Genomic DNA, 16,263 nt, shown 5'->3' on the forward strand with positions numbered 1-16,263 from the left:
GATACAACTAGTTTAAAAAATAATTCTTAAAAAATGGTACTTCGGAAAAAAATTCTTAAAATATGGTAGTTACAAAACAATTGATAAATCTACCACGCTCTTTACTACTTTGAAAGGTGTTTATTGAAAAGACACTTTCCATATTTTCCATATCAATAATATATGTTAAAAAAAAAAAAATTAAACATATCTCTTGAAGAGACACCTTTTGTAATTTCATAAAATTGAATTTATGCTAAACGTGTCTCTTCAAAAGACATTTTTCCATAATTTTTTTATTAGTCATATATGTTAAAAAAAAAATTGAATTTATACTAAAAAAAATATAATTTCCATACTATCATAACATCAAATTTATACTAAATGTGTCCTTTGAAAAGACATTTTTCACAATTTTCATATCAGTCACAATAAAAAAAATTGAATTTACATTGAAGACGTCTTTACAATTTCACAAAATTGAATTTATACTAATAGATCTTTTGAAGAAATACCTTTCAAAATTTTTATATTAGTCACCTATGGAAAAAATTAAATTTATATTAAAAGTGTCTCTTGAAGGAAAACCTTTCAATGCAAATTTGATTTTGTGGAATTGTGGAAGGTGTCTTTTCAAAAGACACCTTTAGAATAAATTCAAGTATCTCAATAGATGACTTATATGAGAAATGTTGAAGGTATCTCTTGAAAAAACACCTTTAATATAAATTTAATTTTGTGAAATTATAGAAAATGTCTTTTAAGGAGACATCTTTAGTATAAATTCAATTTTTTTACTATGCAACTGATATGAAAATTGTGAAAAAGTATCTTTTTAATAAGACATATTTTTAATATAAATTTGATTTTATAGAATTGTAAAATGTGTCTTTTGAGGAGACATTTTTAATTTAAATTCAAATTTTTTTAATGTGTATCATTAATATAAAAATTATGAAAGGTGTCTTTTGAAAATATATTTTCAATGTAAGTTCAATTTTGTTGGACGTGTATTATTGATATAAAAATGATGAAAAAAGTTTTTTTAAGAGACTTTTTAAAGCGGTAAAAAGTATGTAGATATGAAAATATTTTTTAATGTATTGTATTTAAAAAAATTAATTTTATAATTTTAAAAAATCCGGTGATAGGAGTAACTTTGGCCTCAAGTCGGCTGAAAAGCACAATTCTTGCCAAAACACAACCCTATTCACTGAACCAAACACCCCTGTAACAAGAGAAACAGTTTCACTGTTCAGTCACGGCCACGCGTCATCGTCACCATTACCTTCCTCTCTCTCACTTGGCTCCTCCATTTTAAAACCTCCTCACTTCACACTCTATGAACAGATCCATCGCGCACACACACGCTATAGAAGTATAGAGAGAAACATGAACGGCCTGAAAACGCCGCCGGAAATCGGGATACAGCTGCCGGAGGCGAAAGTGGCGGCGGAGACGGGGACAATGAGCGGGCCGCTAGTGCCTCCCAGGTCTGACCGGAGTGTTCGCCGGGGAACTGACGTTGCTCACGTCGTTCTCCGGTTCGTTTGTCTTTTAACCTCGGTGATAGCTCTGTCGTTGATGGCCACAGCTAAGGAAGCTGCCTCCATCTCCATCTATGGTTTCCTCCTCCCGGTTTCCTCCAAGTGGTCCTTCTCCGACTCCTTTGAGTAAGATTCTCTGGTTCAGTTAGCTTCAAATTACCTAAATGCCCTTCTCCATTGTGTTGAACGATACTAATATTTTTGACAAATATTAGTATTTGAATATTATATTTTTGAAGATGATCCATTTCCATTATTTTTTTCTTCAAAGACGATACTTTGGCATTAAACTCTCTTTTTTAGCCCAAGGTACCTGTCCTTAGAGCACAAGGTACAAGTACTCTGTATACTAATTGATTTATGCGATTTGTATTGGTGTTCTGTATTTTTATTGACAAAAATGATCATGTGGTGTAGGTTGATTCACTGGGTTTTGCTCTGATATTTGATAGTTTGCCATGTTGTGTGGGTGCTGTACTGATTGATGCAGTTGAATGTTATATTTACCATGTAACCCTAGGGGTTGGTGGCTTTTGAGTGGAGACAAGATTTTGGGGAATGGCTTCTTGTCACTTTTGATGGCATTTGAATGAATAGAAATACCCGTGAATGATTCTTGTTTTCTTTTGTTTCTTTTTTTTGTTTGACTCTGTTTTTGTCACTCTTTTTTTGTCTTGAGACTTGTGGAATTATCCTTTTCCTCTTTTCTTGTATAGACTTATGGAAGCTCAGCTATCAGTCAATGCAGCTAACAGTACTAGATTTTGGATATATAGATGATCTTCATATTGAAATCTTTTTTTTTTTTTTTTTCCTGATTTTGCATTACATGCTACAGAATCTAACAGAGAAACAACTTGGGATGTTTTTATTTTTTTATTTTATCTTTTGGTGTATTGACACTGGGGGTAGTAATATTATGAGGCCTTTTGGCCATGTTTGAAGGATCGACTTGGTTCTCCACTGCCCTTACAATTGGAAATATACCCTGAAATTGGGCTAATATTTATTGTTGGACACAATAATTAGATGGAGCTTAGTGTTATTCTTGAACTGGGAAGTGTTCAAAACAATTGTTTAATGAGCAGTTCTATTCATGCTTGGCCTTTGGCTTCCTGTAATTAAAAATAGATGGGATAGAATTGCAAAAATAGAAAATTGTGGGGCTTTTTTTGAGTTGATGTTGTCAAGGAATACATGTTGAAGCTTTTTTTGAATGATCAAAAGTGGGTGAATTCTGTGGACTTGTGTTTATCAGGTATTTGGTCGGAGTTTCGGCAGCTGTTGCTGCTCACGCTTTGCTGCAACTGATTATTAGCGTATCAAGGCTGTTGAGGAAGTCTCCAGTGATTCCCTCTCGGAATCATGCATGGCTCATTTTTGCTGGAGATCAGGTACATTTGTTTTTCCTTTCTTAAGAATTTGGAAATGTTTTCTTGCGACAGAACAATTATATTTTGCTGAAGAGCAATCAAAGTCAGGACTTTACCTAAGCTATTGAATGAGTGGGATTATCATGATTGCAATTTTGATGTATGCTGTTGGATATGTGCATTGTGATACTTTGAATGTGCTAAAATAGATTGAGGTTGAACAAAATTTTCAAAATCATACACCATACCGAGGGAGGGAGGTGCTGTAGTTGGTAGATTTTGCTTGATAACTTTAAAAAAATGACTTCTTACCTTTAATTGTTGTGGTTAGTACAAGCATGTCCTTGCCTTGGTCATTTTGGATGTGTGATTCCTTTAGATGATAACATTAGAATTTGGTATCCATCTTCTTGGCCCTACCGCCGATTTCATGCTTCTTTATGAAGAAACAAAATGCCTCTGATCTTCCTCTAAGTCATGATATTGTGTTGGGAAAATTGAATAAATGGATTTCTCTAGACCTTCTTTTCTCACCAAACCAATGCATCTTGAACTAATTGGTCCAAAGTTAGCTATTAAGTCCTGCACATTTAAGAGGATATGGTTGAATTATAGGAGCAGATGAAAGCTGAAATCAGTTCTAGTTTGTACTAAGATTGAAAATTGGTGCCTGGACTTTGAGGGCAAAAGAATGCAGAATTGGTTGTGGTCTTTTCCTTCTTTTTGCATGACTTTTATACAATTTGTGTGTTCTCTTTAGCTGATAACATCAGAATTTGTCGTCCATCTTCTTGGCTCTATCATTGATTTCATGTTTCTTAATCAAGAACACAAAATGTTGTTAAGCCTCCTTAAATGATGGTATTCTGTTGGGAAAGTTGAATCCCTGCATTTCTCTAGATCTTCTTTTCTCACCAAACAAATGCATATTGAACTAATTGGTCCAAATTTAACTATTAGGTAATAACCATTGAAGAAAATATGACAAAATGATTGGAGCAGGTGAAAACTCGAATCAGTTTAAGTCTATACTAAAACTAAAAATAACTGCCTGGATTTTGGTGGGTGGGGTGGGGGAGAGAATCTGTTTGACTACTTGCATTAGTACAATTTTGTGTGACAATTTTCTTGTTGCAGGTCTTTGCATACGCGATGTTGAGTGCTGGGTCAGCTGCTTCAGGAGTCACCAACCTAAACCGCACGGGAATACGACATTCGCCTCTACCAAATTTCTGTAAGCCCTTACATAGCTTCTGCGACCATGTTGCTGCCTCAATAGCCTTCACTTTCTTCAGTTGCTTCTTGCTTGCCACCTCTGCCATTTTAGATGTAATTTGGCTATCCAAGTACTAAATTTCCACTTCATACAACTATGTTGTGCACATCCTATATGAATATATATGGATTTGAGAAAAGACCTGCAGTTCTGCAGCCTTCTGGGTACTGGTATTTTTGGGGTTCAGGGCACAGACTGTCTTTTGTAAAGAATGAAACAACCTCCTGTGATGTGAACGACATAAACACTATATAATCGATGGCTGAAATGTCAAAATGCATGTGCAGTTGTAGATTTTATAATCGGCTTGAGTTGGTAACTAAATTTGCGAGGTTAATTATTCAAGTTAAATTTCTGATGCCTAAATTCTTGAATAAGTCTAGCTTCAATTTCTAGTGAAGCTTTGAGTTGATGCTGTTCCTAAAATAAATTATGAAGTGTTTGGAGTTGAGGAACTTGATATCATTTGTTTTTGTTTGACATGGTTTGAATTACAAGCCTTTTCGTAGAGTGAAGACCGTATTGTTGTATCATTCCAAAATGTTGCATTGCTGTCAAAGTTATCTATGAAATATGAAGAATAATAACTAAAAGTCTAAAACAACTGTAAAAATAATATTAGTGTTCTGCACAGTATAGAAAATAGGAGAACTACTGAAAAAAGAGTTATGAAAAGAGGACAGTAGAGGGTTTAATGATAATTTTCTTTAACCTGTAACTAAATTTATTGAGATGAGAGCTACTGCACGAGGCAAGAGAAAGGAAAGAATTAGAGAATCCATTTGTTGGAAGATGGAAAGGAGTGATTTTAAAACTCAACCAGTCATCCATTCTTGAACAATTTTAGAACAATCCACTATAAAAAATTGAAAGCTTATCTACTTATAGCAATACTAGGATGATGAAACTTGAGCTGAAATACTTGAAGAATAAACACACATGAAACAATAGAAAATAAAAGATTCTACCTGAGATAGCATGGGAGGAGACAGTAACTGGGCAGGAGTAAGGAACAGGAGCAACTTGTCCACCATCCTAACCTTTCTTCAGAGATGGTGGATGCCTTTGAAAGTTGGGAGTGAAGGTGCACTCGAGGGTTGAAGTAGGGAGTGGAAGTGCTCTTAAGGGTTTCATCCTCCCACTGCAACTCCTCCCACCAGCTTGATTCGCCCTCGATTTTCTTTAAACTGTTGGTTGCACTGTTGGAATCCAATGGCAGCTTCCTCAGCTTTGGGCAATTATACACTGCGATCTCTGTGAGGGAAGGAAATGGCAAGGCCTGTTCAGAGATGCTCCTTAGATTTGGTAGATCATCCAAAATCACTCCTTTGAGTCTTGAGAATATGCCCAGGTTTTCTGAAACTCCACCCTCATTGCCTATCGGTTCTTCCATGGATTCACATTTAGTTACTCCAAGAAATTCAAGACTTGGGATGTAAATAAGCCATGTCAAGTGCAACAACTTTGGGAGTTGAGAAATAATTACATGGCAAAGGCATTGGAAGTTTGAGTTTAGGATACCATCTGCTGCAAAACCCCATTCCCCAACCTTTTCCAAATCTACTTTCATTTCTTTCAACTCCTGACATCTCTCTATTGTTAGCATATGTAGATGTTTCATTCTTGGCAATTGCAGTGAGGGCCATACCATCCAAGTTCCCAAGGCTTAAACATCTCATAGCATTCTGTAGCTTTTGGGACCTCATTAACTTTTCAAAAGACAAAGCACCTTCTATAGGAAAGCTGACCTCATTTATGTGTTCCAACCCTGCCAGTTCCTCTAATAATGCTTTATTATCCTGCCATAAATAATTAGCTTTATTATCCTCCCATAAGTCAGCAGCTTCCTCCTCTTTCGACGAATAATGAGCTTTCTTCCCCTTGTCAAGTGAATAATTAAGTTCCATATCTAGATCTTGAGAAAAATGATCTCTGCCTTCAACTTGCATGCTAAATAATTTCAATGATGAGAGTTTTGAAATTACTTCCTTAGGAATTGTTTTAAGACGTGGCATCCAATCCAATACCAAACACCTTATTCTTATCAAAGACTTAAGTTCGGTAGGTAATTTTCTTAGCTTTGTATATGACAAATCGAGATATTGTAAAGTAACCAATCTATCAATTCCAACAGGTAACTTGGTTATTTGAGTACCTGACAAGTCCAAAACTTTTATGATTGGCATGAGATGAAAGAATTCATAGGTAAATGTCTTCAGAATAACACTTCCAAAACTTGAAGTTATCAGATTGGGACAAGATGGCGGTATAGCGAGTTTTTCCACACTTATATCCCACAGTGATATTCGCTTCCCCTCTTTCCACTTCAAAATTTGCTGAGCTTCCAAAGTACTATCTTTTTCTACAACAATTTTGTTCTTGTTGCCACAATATTCTGAAGTTAACCACAAAGCCATATCACGAATAACATCATGCGTCTTGATTCGATTATCTTCATCACTCTCAAATAGACATGCAACCTTTAGATGCTCAATGATGTTATGACCTTGGTTACGTGCTTCATGTAAGTTGTCAAATTCATCCAAAAACCCTTCTCCAATCCAGAGGTTTATAAGATCATAATCTATAATTAAACACAGCAAGATATAGAAAACAAGATCTCAAGGTGCCATTTTGCAAGCTATCATAACTGAATTTCAAGACAGGAAATGCATGGTCTCCCATACCTGAAAACTTTGATGGATAAGTCTTCAACATTTGTATCGCTCGCTCCCATTCTTGCAGTGTACTCTTACCAGCCATGGCTCGCCCAATAGTAATGAGTGCAAGTGGCAAACCTTTGCACTCTTTAGCAGCAATTTCAGCTAGCATAGGTATATCTGGATGTGATCATAGAGTACTCTCTCCAACCTTCTTCTTGAACAAATTAATAGTCTCATCTTGTGTCAAACACTCCACCTTAATGCTCTTTTGAGCTTCCATATCATGACAAACATCCCGAGATCGAGTTGTTAATATTACTTTGGACTTGTTTTGAGAATTCGGAGAAGGAACCCCCAGTTTTTGGAGATCAAGTCGCTCCCATACATCATCTAACAACATCACAAATCTTTTTGCCTTCGGGGTATTGAAAATTTCTACCGCCTTTTCATCCTCGGCTCTATTTCTCCATCTGTCATCGGGGATGTCTAATTTATTCCGAATGACTTCTTGTACTTTTCCCACATTTGCAGAGCTGGATACTACAACCCAAATGACTACTTCAAAATCATTGCTTGTTTTGAAGAACTCATTATTGACTTTGGTCATGAGGGTAGTTTTCCCAACACCCCCCATTCCGTATAATCCAATAATTCCTAGTTGTTCATGTTGGATACATCTGCAAACCTCAGCATACATCAGATCCAAGCCCACAGTCTTCTCCATTGGCCTCTCGTCCACCGGATCTTGAGGTAATCTATTAGCTACATCATTATAACAGCTCTTACTCCTTAGATCAGCGACGGCACCAAGCTTTTTACTCGCTATCTTCCCTATCTTATAGCTGGACCGGCAGTTCTTGGGACAGCAACTTCCAAGGCATTTCCTCTGGATTTCTTGATTACCCTTTTGCAGTATTTCATCCACTTGTTTTTCCAAGACTCGTACACTTTGAAGCCAGCCATCCACTTCCCGTGTTCGTCTCATTTGGCGGTTTTTCTCGGCAAGTTCCACCTTGGTCTTCACATCTTCAGCTATGTTCTTCAGATCCTCCATGGCTTTGCTCAAAGATTCAAGGATTTCTTGCAGATCACCAATATAAACTGCGCGTTTGGTGGTGCAATCCCATCAGCGAGTGGCAATATCAAGGATTGGGCTCACGCAGTCCATGGGTGGTAAGAAATCACAGAAACAAGACCCAGAAATTCGACCAAGAAAGAAGAAAAGAGCAGAGAATAGGTGATGAGCTGCTGAGAGAGGTTTGCTCAAATCTATTATGCTTCAACTATCACATTTATCAAGTATTTAATAATTTAAAACCAAATTCTTAATTGTTTGTTTGACTTGTCGTCTCAATATCATATTATGATGGATCAGGTTAAGCTACCAAGAAATTACTGAGAAAACACTGCAGCAAGACTATAACAGTTCCCTATTCATACGCTTCATCAATTTCTAAATCAAAATTGCTTATACTCTAAATAAATTTGTCCAAATACTTCTCAATGATATGATTTGCATTGTATATACTTCTCCAAGTATATAATTTGCATTTTATATAAATATTTGCAAAAAATAATGGTACTTTTATCTGATAACATGATTCCTAACTTGAAGTGCAGCACATAATTTGGTGGAGCTTGGTGCTATTTCCTCTTTCGTCGAGGCATGACTAAAATGCTACAATAGAGAATGAAAATAAAAAATTTAGGCTATATTTCGCAAGTGTTTTTGAAAACCATTTTTTGTTCTCTAGAACAAAAGAAAAAAAGAAGGAAAAAACATGTTTGATGATAACCAGACGGTATAAAACAATTTTCTATTTTTAAAATAAAAAATGGTGTTTTTAAATAATATTTTTTAATTATTTTCATTTGTTTTTTGATAATTATTTTTAAAAAAATTATGCAAAAAATGATTAAAAATAAAACATTACATATAAAAGTTATTTTTAAAACATATTAATAATGTAAAAATCATATTAAAAACATTTCAAGTTTCCAAATACACGATAATGATTTTAAAAAACTATTTTCCAGAGCTAGTATTGAAAACAGTTATCAAACAAAACTTTATTTTTCTTCTTAATTAACGTGTTTGAATAGATTAAAAATGAGAATAAGAATAAAATAATTAATTTCATGGAAACCAAAATGGATTTAGTTAGGATTTTGACATCTTCTTCCATATTTCCATGGCACATTTTAAGGGCATGGATTTTGAGGCATGCCCATGTCCAAAATCTTTTGACCTACTAGCTCAACCCATATTTTTTAGTGAACATAAACTAGAACCCGTCTAAATTATATCCTTTCAAAAACACATATAATAAAATATTACCTAAAATTTGTTTCAAAAACCACGTCCACCTGTAAAATCATCTTCTTCTTATGACTGTTCATTTTAAATACCACTATAGGATAGTTTCAAGACCAACTTTTAGATACCTAAAATCAGATATCTTACATTTATTGAGGGGCAGTAGCTTCACACCTTACACACAAGAGAATTTTTCACTCAACTTTACACACAATACAAATACAAGAATTTTTTTTTTTTTTTTTTTGCTTTTTAAATGACTATTTATGCAACCCATCCATGCTATGCACACAAAGCATCCAGTGATCCAACAATTGCGAGGAGTTTCAGCTGAGTCAAGTATTCTTCAAAGACTTGTCCTACAAACACAACATAGCAAATCAGGTGGATCATTTGCTTATCATCTAAGTTGAAGAACAAATATGCTTCAATGAAATCTGAGAAAAAACTGCTTTTCATTCTGAAACCTAAACAACAGTGAAGTAAATTTAAATATTTAGATTAAATTCAAGGAACCATTCATGAATATTATCAATCATAAAAATTTCCAATAACCGAAAAGGATAGGTGTAGACTATGAATTATTATGAGGGTATATATATTTATATTGTAGTAATTTATTTGAATAATTACAAGTATATTAGAATATTTTTCTAAACTGTTTTAAAATAAAAAATATAATAATAATTAATAAATGCAATAAAATAATAAAGTGACAAATAACATGTAGAAAATTATTATATATATGATATCAAATTATATACATCATGAAAAATAGTAATGCCATCATTTATGATAGTATATCTCATACCATAACAAATATATTATATGAAATTTTAGTCATATTTATTTTCACAATCTTTTACATTCTGCTTTTCTATTTTTTTTTAATTTCTTTAAATAATCTCATTTTTTTTTCAGAAAAGAAAAATAAGAAATAAAAAACTTTTTCAAAAAGTAAAAATAAAAAATAAAACTAGACAACATTTTCTCAACCAAATGCAACTTAAAATTTTCATAATAATTATATAAAGTAAGTAGTTTTTTCATAGTTTAAGTTACTCTGGGTAAAATAATTTTGAAAATAAGCATGCATGTGACTAATAGTTTTGATTAGGTTTCATTTAAAGAAGGAGAAAAAAAAATTAAAAGACTTTGACTATGGGAACAGATAGAAAAATTAGTAAATGGAAAAAGATTGAGCTAATATTAATGATGCATCAAGTACCTGTTGAACCAAACGTTTTTCCTTAACCAACTTTACAAACATGAATTTTAGGATATGAGAACACAAAATACGATGACCACCAGAAAAAAGTAGGTTATTTTGTTTTTTTTTTTTTCTGTAAAAAAAGGAAAAGATAATGTTTTATAAATATTTTCTTTTTAACTTATAAGTCTAAAACTAAATTTATTAAGATGAGTAACATTTGAGGAAAGAAAAAAAATAAAACCAAGGGAAAGAAAAGAAAAGAAAATATAGCTTACCAATTCCAATATAAAACAAATTCTTAGCAGAAAAAATAATAATAAACAATGAAAACATGCTAGACATTTGAAAATTTGTCCACGGTACCTGAGAGAGCGTGGGAGAAGCAGGTAAAGGGTTGGAAGAAGGAAGGAGTGCAGCTTCTCTCCACCGTTCTATGATTTCTTCAGACAGGCTCTATTTGTTGAAGTAGGAAGTGAAAGTGAGTTCAATGGTTTCATCCTCCCACTGCAACCCTTGCCACCACTCTGGTGTCCCTCTAATTGTCTTTAAACTGTTTCTTGCACTGTTTGAATCCAATGGCAACTTCCTTAGGTTTGGGCAGTGCGTCACGTAGAGGGTTTTCAAGGAAGGAAATGGCAAAGCTCGTCTGCTTATGCTCCTTAGATTTGGTAGGTGACTTAAGTACAAATCTTCAAGTCTTGAGAATATGCCAAGATTTTCAGGGACCCCACTCGTATCACCTATCACTTCTTCCATGGATTCACATTCTCCTACAGCAAGAAATTCAAGACTTGGGATGTAAATAAGCCATGTCAAGTCCAACAACTTTGGAAGTTCATCAACCTCTACCCTGCGGAGGTTGTAGAAAATTGAGTTTGGGATAGAATCTGCTACAGATCCCCGTCTACCCCTCTCATTTTCTAGATTGACTTTTATGTCTTGTAGCTCCCCACCTCCATATATTGTAAGGCTATGCAGATGTTTGATTCTTGGCAATTGGAGCATGCTCATACCTTCCAAGTTCCGAAGGTGTAAACGCCTCGTAGCATTCTGTAATTTTTGGGAGTTCAATAACTTTTGGAAAGATAGAGCACCTACAATGGGCAAAGAAACCCAATTTATGTGCTCCAACCCTTCTAACTCCTCTAATAATGCTTTATTATCCTCATGTAAATAAATAGCCTTATCATCCTTCCTTGAATATTTGGCTTCCTCCTTGTCTGTAGATGACAAGAGAATTCGGAAGCTAAAAAGTCTCAACATTGAGAGACATGATATTACTCCCTTAAAAATTATTTCAAGTCTATTATTTAATATCAGACATCTTAGTCTTTTCAAAGTCGCAAACTCCGTAGACAATTCTCTTAGATGTGTATTTGACAAATTGAGATATTGCAGTGAAACTAATTTACCAATTCCAGTAGGTAATTTAGTTATTCTAGTATTTGACAAATCCAGAACTTTTATAACAGGCATGAAATGGAAGAATCCACTTGGCAATATTCTGAAGTGACCAACAATTAAAGTCAAGAGATTGGGAAAAGATAGTGGTTTAGTGAGTTCTTCCCAACTAGTCGACAAGTATAGCCGATGTGCCTCTTTCCACTTTGAAACTTGGTAAACTTCCATAGTGTCAACTTCTTCTTCCAAGATTATGTTCTTATTGCCCCTATATTCTGAAGCTAACCATAAAGCCATATCACGAATGACATCATGCATTTTAATCCAATCAAATCTATCATTCTCGAATAGACATACTGTCTTTAGATGCTCAATGATGTGGTGCCCTTGCTTAAATGCTTCATCTATGCTAGCAAATGCATCCAAAAACCCTTCTCCAATCCAAAGGAATATAAGATCCTCATCCTTAATTTCATGGTCCTCTGGGAATATAGCAAGATATAAAAAACAAGTCTTGATGGTGTCATTTGGCAAGTTATCGTAACTGAATTTGAGGACCGGAAATACACGATCTCCCATACCTGAAAACTTTGATGGATAAGCCCTCAACATTTGGATTGCTTTCTCCCATTCTTGTGGAGTGTTCTTGCCAGCCATAGCTCGCCCAATAGTGATGAGTGCAAGAGGTAAGCCTTTGCATTCTTTAGCAGCAATTTCAGCAAGTTGGGGTATATCCGAATGTGAATTTAGAGTAGTCTCTCCAACCTTCTTCTTGAACAAATTAATAGCCTCATCTTCTGTCAAACACTTCACCTTAAGGCTTTTTTGAGCTTCCATATCCCGACAAACATCCAGAGAACGGGTTGTTAATATTACTTTGGACTTGTTTTGGGAATTAGGAGAAGGAACCCCCACTTTTTGGAGATCAAGCCGCTCCCATACATCATCTAGCAGCATCACAAACCTTTTTGCCTTCAAGACATTGAAAATTACTACTGCCTTTTCATCCTCGGTTCTGTTTCTCCATCTATTATCCGGGATGTCTAACTTGTTGCGAATGACTTCTTGTACTTTTTCCACACTTGCTGGCCTGGATACTACAACCCAAATGGCGATTTCAAAGTCATTGCATGTTTTGAAGTACTCATTATTGACTTTGGTCATGAGGGTAGTTTTCCCGGCACCCCCCATTCCGTACAACCCAATAATTCCCAGCTCCTCATCTTGGATGCATCTGCAAACCTCTGTAAACATCAGATCTAAGCCCACAGTCTCCTCCATCGGCCTCTCATCCACCGGAGCTTGAGGTAACCTATCAGCCACAACATCAAAGCGTCCCTTGTTCCTTAATTCAGTCACAGCACCCAGCTTTTTACTCGCTTTCTTCCCGAGCTTGTAGCTGGACCGGCAGTTTCTGGGGCAACAAGTTCCAGGGCATTTCTTCTGGATTTCCTGATCGCCTTTCTCCAGGATCTCGTTGACTTCTAGTTCCATGGCTAGGACGCTATGGAGCCAGCCGTCCACTTCATTTGTGCGCCTCATTTGCCGTTGCTCTTCAAGTTCAACTCTTCCCTTCACATCCTGGTATGCGTTCTTCAGCTCCTGCATTGCGTTTCTTAACGAGTCCATATTTTCCTGCAGATCCCTGATGTAGACTGCATGCTTGGCTGTGCAGTCCCATACGCGAGTGACAACATCCAAGATTGGGCTCACACAATCCATTCCTTGCCTTGAGAGATGAAAGAAACAAGAGGTGAGATTCAAGAAAAGAAGAGAAAGTCGGAGAGCAGAGAAGACTTGTGGTTGTCGAAAACAGTTCAATCTCTCCGATAAAGGAATTCCAATATGGGTGATCGCATTATTGCTAGTTACACTGTTGGAAGACACCCCTGACCCCACCTCCGACATAACTTCAATAATTTTATTCAAAGGCTGCTTTTCCACGCATTATCATTTTCTTTTCAGAGTGTCGACTTTACTTTCTGAAAAGACAAGGAAGTTTCATATCAAGATTCCATAGTGTTTCCTGTTATGAGTCCCTGGTCACATTCTGGGTGTGATTAATTAGTCAGAGTTTTAGCTCTTCACTTGTGGTTGTCAAAAACAGATCAATCTCCCTGATGAAGGAATTCCAATTCGCAGTGTGGACTTTACTTTCCAAAACGAAAAAAAAGTTTGATGCCAAGATTCCAGAGTGCTTCTTATTCTGAGTCCCTGATGACATTATGGATCTGATTAGTCTGGGCTTTAGCATTTCAATATATCAGACTGCTCCTCATCCCTTTGAAGTGATGGATCAAGGGAGGCTATTGGTTATTAATGCAGCTGAATATGCAATCCTTTGGAAGGCGTTGTGCTGTGCAATGACATCTGATAATGGTGATTAGTGGCCCACAATCTTGATTTATAGTGGCGAAAGAGATAAGGCCACTACCATTCTCCTGTCCCACATTACTTCAATAATGCAAAGAAATGAGTACTCCACTACTCACCAGTTTCATTAAGCTTCTATACCAAATCTATTATTTCCCCTTACCTACTCTGCTTCAACTATCATATTTAAACAAGTATTTAATAATTTAATAATTTAAAATCAAATTCTTAATTATTTCTTTCATTTTTGGTCTCAATATCATATTATGATGCATCGGGTTACCCAGAGAAAAGGAGAAATATAATAGAAAACTGAAATTAGTAAGAGATTTCTACGATGAAATGTGCACAAATTAAGTGAAATTTGAATTGATCTTCAGGTACCATGAACAAAAACTAATCCAAATTTATTGGAGTAGATGTACAAGGTAAAAGAATGTAAACAAAGTTGAAAGTGGATTCACAAGTACCATCTTCAAGGCTTCAAGATTGAAAATTAATATTTTCATAATGATTCTTTAAAGCTAGTAATTTTACATAGTTATATGAAATAATTCTGAAAATAAACATACATGGGACCCATATAGTTGTAATTCAGTTTCATTGGAAAAAATAAATAAAAATCAGGAGACATAAATATTAAGTCTTTTTGTTTAAGATGTTTTCTATTTTTATTTTCAAAGAAAATAGAAAAGAAGTTGGAGAATATTTTTAGGGATGCATCTACTATATTAAAGTGTCTTTTTTCTATAGGTATAGAAAGACATCATCAATTAGGTGGTGACACATACATAACTTCAATTTTTTTTTTGTATTCTTATTTGTACTTGTATACCTTAGTCTTACTTATTTATATTCTTATTTGATGATCTTGATCTTATCATACACATTCCATAGTCTAGATTTAGAGTTTACTGGGTACCACAATGGTAACTTAGCATATATATATATATATATATATATTATATGTTTGGATACTTATTTTCTGTTTTTATTTTTTAGGAAATTGAGTTAAAAGTGAAAATAATAATTTGATGTTTTCGATTTTTTTTTAAATAAAATGAAAACAGTCTTCTCAAAAGTAAAAGGAAAAAATAAATAAAATAATTTAAAATTTGAGATACTTCCCAACATTGATTGTTGGTTAGTGCTTTAAATTCATTTTGCATTTGGATTACTTTATTTTATGTTTTTTTTTTCATTAATATGTTTACTTTGATACCTTTGTTGACACTTGACACAACAATTGGTCCTGAGCCCAGGTTAAAATTTGTGAAAAGGTTAAAAAGAACACAAAACGATAATACAAGAAATTTTAGTTGAATGTGTTGTCAATTGTCCTCTTGTAAAGAAATGATAGAAAGATTTGATTATGTTTTTCATCTTCTACAGGGTATTTCTGAAAGATTTAAGGATATTTTATATATTAAAGATATGAATGGCTTGTTTGCATTTTATTATGATTTACCTATATTTATTAAATAAAATTAAAAAGTAAATAAAATTTCTATGTATCTATGAAGTCAATTTCTTTTAAAAAAAAATCATATCATGACCGGTATTAATAAGATCATTAATCTATATTTAAAATCATCAAATTTTCTAAATTATATATCATCGTATAACCTTAATTTCTATTAGAAGGATAATAAATTAGTATGAGTGAAATAAAATGCTAACATTCCATCATCGATAAATACAACTAAAAATAATTAAAAGAAGTTAGAAATTATATATAAATAATTAAAAAACTTAAAATGTTTCCTCCTTTTATCTTTAATAATATCATAATGAACAAATGATAAAATACAAATGTATCAATATTTTGTATTTTATCAAGTAAAAAGTTATTAATATTTGATTTTATTTCTCTTATTTTTTATGGTGAAACAAAATATGATAAAACTATTTTTTTTACCATTTTTTTCTTTGGTACTTTATAGGAACCAAACATAATCTAAGTAAATTTGTTCAAATATTTTTCTACAATTCACTTTGCATATAAATGTTTCAAAAAATGAAAAGTTTTTTCATTTCAATTGGGGATTCTTCATATCATTCTCCTTTTGGTAGAAGTAGTTAACTTTTTTATGGCTTTAAATTAAAATTTGCAAATATATA

General features: G+C 34.1%; 2 protein-coding genes and 1 pseudogene across 2 annotated transcripts; 1 reads left to right on the plus strand and 2 right to left on the minus strand.

Moving 5' to 3' along the window:
- Positions 1 to 1,182: 1,182 nt before the first annotated feature.
- On the plus strand, positions 1,183 to 4,533 carry LOC117921604 (CASP-like protein 3A1). Its single transcript, XM_034839545.1, has 3 exons — positions 1,183 to 1,652; positions 2,785 to 2,920; positions 4,037 to 4,533. Exons 1-3 carry the CDS (start codon positions 1,372 to 1,374, stop codon positions 4,250 to 4,252), a joined length of 633 nt encoding a protein of 210 aa, XP_034695436.1. The 5' UTR covers positions 1,183 to 1,371; the 3' UTR covers positions 4,253 to 4,533.
- A 2,212-nt stretch (positions 4,534 to 6,745) lies between these two features.
- Positions 6,746 to 7,902, minus strand: LOC117921972 (annotated as a pseudogene).
- Positions 7,903 to 9,153: 1,251 nt separating this feature from the next.
- On the minus strand, positions 9,154 to 13,773 carry LOC117921639 (probable disease resistance protein At5g63020). Its single transcript, XM_034839588.1, has 2 exons — positions 10,732 to 13,773; positions 9,154 to 9,514 (listed from the first exon to the last, which is right to left on the minus strand). Exon 1 carries the CDS (start codon positions 13,675 to 13,677, stop codon positions 10,822 to 10,824), a length of 2,856 nt encoding a protein of 951 aa, XP_034695479.1. The 5' UTR covers positions 13,678 to 13,773; the 3' UTR covers positions 9,154 to 9,514; positions 10,732 to 10,821.
- Between the last annotated feature and the right edge of the window lie 2,490 nt (positions 13,774 to 16,263).

The sequence above is a fragment of the Vitis riparia genome, chromosome 9 (genome assembly GCF_004353265.1).
Source record: "Vitis riparia cultivar Riparia Gloire de Montpellier isolate 1030 chromosome 9, EGFV_Vit.rip_1.0, whole genome shotgun sequence".
Lineage (NCBI taxonomy): Eukaryota > Viridiplantae > Streptophyta > Magnoliopsida > Vitales > Vitaceae > Vitis > Vitis riparia.